Raw genomic sequence first — 7,577 nt, 5'->3', positions numbered from 1 at the left:
TGCTTTATTTCAAAATATAAAAAAAAAAGAATTGGAGACAAGAATTTTCATTTCTTTTTTCTGAATATTTCAACATGAGAATTACTGAATATCACATAAACTGAATGTTTAAGGGAGGAACCAACATTTGCAGTCCTTCCTTGAAATTCTGCACATCATATCATCCATTGTATCTTGTCATAATCGTATTATGTCATATTGTATCATTCAGATTGTTTTATGACTACTGAAACTATTTTACAAAATCAAAGTCATTCTTGTCAATTTCCATTAAACTGTTTTTGAATTTGAAGACAACAACCAGAAATATGCTTAACACATTTGGTCATCTTAAACATGTACTTTATAGCTGACAATATGACTAAAACTCTTAAAGTGGCACCAGCACCACAGAAATTTGAAGAGGAAACTGAGGAGAATGGGAGGCATTTTGATGAGAAAGCCAGGATCATAATTGTTTTACATTTTTTATTATTAAAAAAAAAAGCCATGTTAATTAGCAAATTCAGAACAGTTTAGGAAAACACAAGTGAATGTTTGATTATCTTGGTTCAAACAATTTCCTAACTTTCAGATATTTCTTTACAAAATGTACTACATCTGCATCATTATCAATCAAAGTGGTTAACAGGGACAAAAAAAAAAACCCCAACAACAACAAAAAAAACCCTCTTTTTTTTTTTTAGGAATGCTGATTAAAGTTTACTCTGGTTGAAATTAAGATGGCCAAAGCTTATGAACTAATATAATGAGGTCAACTACATTTGTAAATGAAAAGTCTTTCCATGATAAAAAGAAAATTTGGAAATGTTTTAGGCTTATTGCAACTTACATGTATATCAGAATGTTACCAACAGAGGCACATTAATGCAATATTTTGAAAAACAAATTGTTTCCAATTGAAAAATACTTTTTGAGCACTCTGTCATTAAAATGTACAAGTAATTCCTTATCTATTCTCTGGAGTAACTATCAGTGTATTTCAAACAAAGCAAAATAAAAGAACAGTTTCATAGAAAACATTTTTATGTATAAAGGATTTAAGGGTTTCCATGTAAACTACACGTACCTCTACAACAGAGACAACCTTCACAGAATATAAACAAGATGTGTTTGTGAAACACAAATGCCCCCGATAATGGCCAATTCCGAAGGTGGCCAAGGTCACAAGCGCAAATATTTTGGTACCAGTAGAAAGATCTTGTCAAAAGAAATGCTCATGTACAATATAAAAGCTCTAATATTTACCATTTAGAAGTTATGACCAATGTAAAAAAAAAATTAAAAGTAGGTCAAATGTCAAGGTCAAAAGGTTCAATACCAACGGAAAGGTCATGTCACAAGGAATACTCATGTGAAATATCAAAGCTCTATCTCTTACTGTTCAAAAGTTATTAGCAAGGTTAACGTTTTCAAAAAGTAGGTCAAACTCCAAGGTCAAGGTCACAGGGTCAAAAATGTTGGTACCCACGGAAAGGTCTAGTCACAAGGAATACTCATGTGAAATATCAAAGCTCTATCACTTACTGTTCAAAAGTTATTAGCAAGGCTAAAGTTTCAGACAGAATGACAGAATTACAGAATGACAGACAGGACAAAAACAATATGCCCCTCGATCTTCGATCTCGGGGGCATAAAAATTGATGTGCCTTTCAGTAGTTCCTATCATGAACAAAAAACAGTATGTTTCAGAAATTGTTATGGCAGAAGACCATCAACTGAGAAGAGAACAAGTTTTTTTGCAACAGAGAAAAGTGTTGTTTCATTTAATGATATACATGCCCTTAATGGAAACAAATGCTAATTTTGCAAACATATACAAACTATCACATTGGTACACCAAGGGAAGTAGAAACAAAGTCTGTCATATCCTAGACAGAATTTTTAATCTGAAATCTTTCTTTTCTTCACTTTTCTAGTTTTGATTTCTGTCCTCTTCCTTTTGGGACCTCACGACAGACAATCACTTTATCAGGGTGAGGTTCACAAACATACACTTCCTTTTGCTGCTGGTTTTGATGACCTTTGTTTGTCTGAACTGGCAGTAGCTGCTGTCGATGAATTGGATGCCTGGGGTGGGGACTGATTTTCTTATCAAGTACTTTATACTTCACAACTCCCTTCTGTTGAGCTAATAATCTTTGTGTGCTAGGAAGGTTGGGGGTCACTACATTGTTAAGCTGCCCTATTGTTACATTGATAATGGGTTTCATCTTGATCACACTGACTGGTATACATAAAGGATTCATGGTAAATAGAGTTGGTTTGTTAGGACATGGGCTATCCGATAAAACAGTTCTCTTCTTTGATGAAGTTTGTGTTGAAGAACCTGGTTGGCTGTCATTTGGATTTCTTTGCTGTGATGTACATTGTGAACTTGATTCAGAGCTGCTTTCTGGATTTTCAGAAGTAAAATCCGAAAAATCTGTCAAAAATAAACTCATCAAATTTATATCAGTGATATGACTGGCTAAAGCATAGTGTTATTAGTACTGTTAAATAATTTTGTTAACAGTAAAATACTGTGCTAAGCTTCTCCATACCAAAATGTACAATATTCCTCTTAATTACCAGTACACCCAATGGAGTGCAAAATCAGTGAAAAAAAATAAAATACATGTACAAAACAAGAAACAGAATATTGATGTGATCTACCTTAAATAAGGACATGCCAATACGCAAGTTCCGAGTTACCCAAAAGTTATTTCCCTTTGTCGAACTCTTTCGCATTTTATGACATATGGTGGGTACACAATGTATACATTATATCGTAGACTGGCACTGTGCATAACGATTTCGTACGATTAATGTAATGAAAGCGTAACTTTTGTTTATATTAATCACTGGTATGCATATTCTGGCCATATCAAGCATAATTTGTTTGAATAAGATCATCAAATTGGCTATTAAATCATTATTCGTTTCCTCTTCTACATGAGTGACCCTTTTATTAAAGAAAGATGGCAATTAACAATATTTGTTTGAGCCATTTTGTTATCCAATATTCAAAAACTCACTAAAGTTGCCTTTCCCCTGAGATAGGATGGTCTCAGAAACTCTGGATATCATCTTTTACGAAATAATACAACGATAGTAATTAGCAAATGTACCCACTGTCATCATATTTTACGTCATAATTTACGGAAGAGTTCGATAAAGGGAAATAACTGTTGGGGAACTCGGAACTTCCGTATTGATATTCATTTTGAGTGAGGCTGAGAAAGTTAGTAGAATTATTGCCACTCAGTACAACTAGAGATTATTTTTATGAAAAATCCTGCTTCCCAAATTGGAAGTGCTCCAAATAAAACCTCCTCCCCTTAATATACTGCATGGTATGGAGGACAAAGCATGAGCAGGAACATAGACATTATGAACTCCAATAAGCCGTATAGGAGAAGTGTTCACAAACTATTTTACACCCTCCACCCCTCAGATCCACTATAACTTTAAGTTAAACAATTGAATCCTCCTGTCCCTACAATATGCACATCTGCAAATGACATTGAAGTATTGTACAAAGTCCCAAGTCTATCAGATAAGCTATATAGGAGAAGTGTTTACAAGCTATTTTACATCCTCCACCCCTCTTAGATCCACTATAACTTTTAGGAAAACAATTAAATCCTCCTATTCCAACAATATGAACATTTGTAAATGGCACTGAAGTATTGTAAAAAGTTTCAAGTCTATCAGATAAGCTATATAGGAGGAGAAGCTTTCACAAGCTATTTCTACATCCTCCACCACTCAGATCCACTATAACTTTCAGGAAAATAATTGGACCCTCCTGTACCGACAATATGCAAATCTACATATGACAATGTAGTATTGTACAAAGTTTCAAGTCTTTCCAATAAGCCATATAGGAGGAGAAGCGTTCACAGGTTTTTGTGACAAGTTTATGTGACAGACGGACAGAAAGTACAAAAACAATGTCTCCCCCTGGAAGAGGGAAGACATAATGATCACACAAATTCTATCTAAGAAAGCTAGTATAGAAATTTGTCTAATTTTTTATTTCTCCATTGTTTCAATAAGTCTTAGAAATGACTGTCATTCACTTGTAGAATATAAATGTGTACATTGTAACAAAACTTAGGAATCGAGTATCCCTTCTCACATTGCATTAAGTAACACCACACATCACCTTATGAAAATAGACCCACATGTCATGCATCATTTAGGAAATAAATTTCATTTTTGAAAATACATAAGGGTGAGGCAATGCAGTTCATACCTATAGGTATTTTTTGAAACAAAATTTATAGGTATTTTTTTTAAATGAAATTAATTTCTTATATTTACAATCTACTTTTATCTTCAGTCAGAAATTCCAGCCATTAAAATAGAATGGAATAGATCAACTGAGGTGTTTTTCCTTTTATTTATCTATTTTTTAATGTTTTTTTAAAAAAAAACAAACCTGTATACATAAATACCGAATTTCAGATTAAATGCAAGTTTAAATAAAAAAGATATGTTTCAAGTTTGTTTTTAAAAACAGCTAATGAACCTTCGACTTTGACAGAAATGAAAGAAGAAATCTGATTAAAACATCTAACATCAATGACAGCATCAGGGTTAACTACTTCTGGAATATTTCTAAGTCTGAAAAACCACTACAATGGCAGGATGGAATGACAGACAGACATGAGTAATACTGTAGTCCAAACACTTCATGGTACAGACACAAAAACAACTTGCTTTAAAACATAGTTCAATGTTTGCCCATTACCATTCTCAATAGCTTTCCTGGCTTTAATAAGTGCAGAGAGTGGATCTGACATGTCCACTTTTCCTGCCAAAAGGTTATATTTCCACTGCATGATCTCTCTCTGTGTGGTGGTATTGTGAGACCGTAGGAAATCCACCAGTCCATGGAGCAGATCTAAGACTACTGCTGATTCTGGAAAAGAATCTTACAGTTTGAGTTTGATTTGACTCATGCTTTGCATTGCAATGAAAAGTTCATATATGAATTCATATTGAGGGAAAATATTCTCTCAAATGGCATAACTATATTTCTTTGTGAGAAATGTAAACACGGTTCATAACTATATTTCTTTGTGAGAAATGTAAACACGGTTCACAAATGTCTATCATTTTCACATAATTGTCATCATAGATTAATGGCCACTCAATTTTCAAAAGCAATACAACATAGAATCAGTTTGAAATATAATTATTTTTGCAAAGCTTCATGAGGTTTCAAACATGTGACATTTTAGTTTTAGAGATACATGTATGTCTATTAGTGCTATATTGATGGCTCGCCAAAATTTTCACTTGCAGATATGTTTAGTTCGATCTTCCGAAAATTTCTAGATCTAGCTCTGCCATTCTCATACACATAGGTATATTAAAAGTTGGTCCATAACATGACTTAACTACATAAAGTGTTTGTGAATCACTATTCCCCCCAGAGTGTGGCCACGTTCACATCATGAAAATTTGGTATTGATGATTGACCTAAACCTTTATACCCCCTGGACCCCCCCCCCCTTTTTTTCCCCACCAAAAAGTTTGATTTATTCAATTTAAATGAGTTTTTGAGTCAAAATTATATAAAAGGTGGATATACTTACATGAATTGCATCATTCAAATTTATCAACAACAGTATATCGTTTAATTCTAAGGTAAATTAGATGACACACTGATATTCACTTGTAGAATATAAATGTGTACATTGTAACAAAACTTAGGAATTGAGTATCCCTTCTCACAATGCATTAAGTTGCACATTCTTATCAAATTATTTATTGAAAAAAATATTTTTTAAACTATGGAATTCATTATGAAATTATCAGTGTAATCAACAAAAAACACTTATAATGATCAAAATGTTTCTTAATGTCTTTAATATAAGTATATTAGATTATCAAATCAATTAACCAAGAATTTAATTAGAATACATTCATAAAATTTAGTGTTCTGAATATGATTTTTTTCATATAATTCTCTTTCAAAACCTGTTTTCTGCATTGCTAAAAGTGATACTTTCTTTCATAAGCACATTTCCAATGTTTAACAAAATGAATTAACATTATTTCATTTCCTTTTATACCTAAAATCTATGAACAGATTTCACTTTCATAACAGAAGCTGTTAGTATGTAAATATCTTAGCAGATGTTTAAGAGTTTATAAATCTTACAGTACAACACCGGTATAATAGCACATATAGGTGTATGGCATAAGGTCACAGAAACTAGTAACTAGTATACTGAAGATAAAAGAGCATTCTTGTAAACATGTTCTTCGACATGACAAAATAACATAACTAACACTATTACCTAGCTTTCCCAAGTCAGGGAGTTCACTTTCTGACAACATGCCCGATATGTATCTATAAATAGCCTTGTAGTCTGGTGTAATGGGCCCTGGTGGTGGAAATTCCTCAAAGTTTGCTATGATGGATACCACCTGATTATGAAAGGATGTATGTGTATAGTTAAGGCTCTCCAAAATGAATAATGAGGAGAGAAAAAAAACTTTCTATGCATTTCATATATTATCATAGATGTGTCTTTTGACTGTACAAACTGTTTTCAGAAACATTTCTGATTCACCTATACAACCTAATGTGGCAATCTGATGAGAATCACTAAATATACTTATTTGGACAACAAGGCACTACAGACACCATAAAATACTTTTTCCAGCCTCCTTTTGAAAAATTGTCCACTCTCATTAATTATAAATTAATATATTTTTGAAATCTGATGCCATTCCCCCTACCCCAAAATATTATACAATTGTTGACATATGATTCATTCAGAGTTATCAGTAATAAAGATTGAGATTAATGTTCCCAAAATATATAAATCAAAGAGAAACAACAAAAAGACTTGTAAGTTTAGAAGTATCTCCTGGATAAAAGTCAAACTTAATTATCTTGCTTTGTTAAAAATATCAAAGAGGTGAAAGTGATAATAAACATTTCTAATTTAATAGTCTAACTTAACCCCTTACAAAGCAGAGTAATTAGCACATTTCCTGTAATTAGTAACATATAATATTGCATCTTCGATGTCAGTTTGGTGTTTATATTTACCTAAAATATGGTAAATATTTTCTAAGAGATAATAGATTGTTAACTTTCTGAATAGGATATCCCAAGACTATTTCTGTTGCCATGGCAACAAAAACTAAGTAATACTGTAGAAATTCATCTTAAAAGCTATATTTTAAGGTTCTTCTACAATAGATATGTAATAAATGGTGATAATAAAATCAGAGCAATGTTTTCAAACATGAAAATGTTGTGGTAACACTTTTTATGTTACAAGGTAATTAATTAATCCAGGTGTGCACTAAAATTCTGTACAAAAAGTTATTCTTACAATAGCATTGTATATTTTTCTTCCTGTATCATTTTTCACTTATTTGAGAAAGATTTTCTGGCTTTTGGACAAAAATATACGACATTTGCATAATTTTCTTACAAAAAGTACCAGGTACACCATTGTTTGGATCTTGCTATTTCAAGAAAGATAACTCTTCCATCTGGAATTCCAAAACCAAAATTTTTTATATATATTTTTTTAATATATGGCTGTATAGAAACTTTTTTC

General features: G+C 32.2%; 1 protein-coding gene across 3 annotated transcripts in view; it reads right to left on the bottom strand.

Moving 5' to 3' along the window:
- Positions 1 to 1,008: 1,008 nt before the first annotated feature.
- The window catches only part of LOC125682563 (uncharacterized), a 34,395-nt gene continuing 27,826 nt past the window's right edge, over positions 1,009 to 7,577 (bottom strand). For all 3 annotated transcript variants that reach the window (XM_048923209.2, XM_056155602.1, XM_056155601.1), the window contains exons 8-10: positions 6,297 to 6,426; positions 4,739 to 4,909; positions 1,009 to 2,425 (exon numbers count right to left, since the gene is read on the bottom strand). In XM_048923209.2, the coding sequence (XP_048779166.2) occupies positions 1,908 to 2,425; positions 4,739 to 4,909; positions 6,297 to 6,426 (819 nt within the window). In that variant the 3' untranslated portion in view covers positions 1,009 to 1,907. The remainder of the gene's footprint in view (positions 2,426 to 4,738; positions 4,910 to 6,296; positions 6,427 to 7,577) is intronic.

Source organism: Ostrea edulis, chromosome 2, assembly GCF_947568905.1.
Source record: "Ostrea edulis chromosome 2, xbOstEdul1.1, whole genome shotgun sequence".
NCBI lineage: Eukaryota > Metazoa > Mollusca > Bivalvia > Ostreida > Ostreidae > Ostrea > Ostrea edulis.
This window is presented reverse-complemented; position numbering and strand designations above follow the sequence as displayed.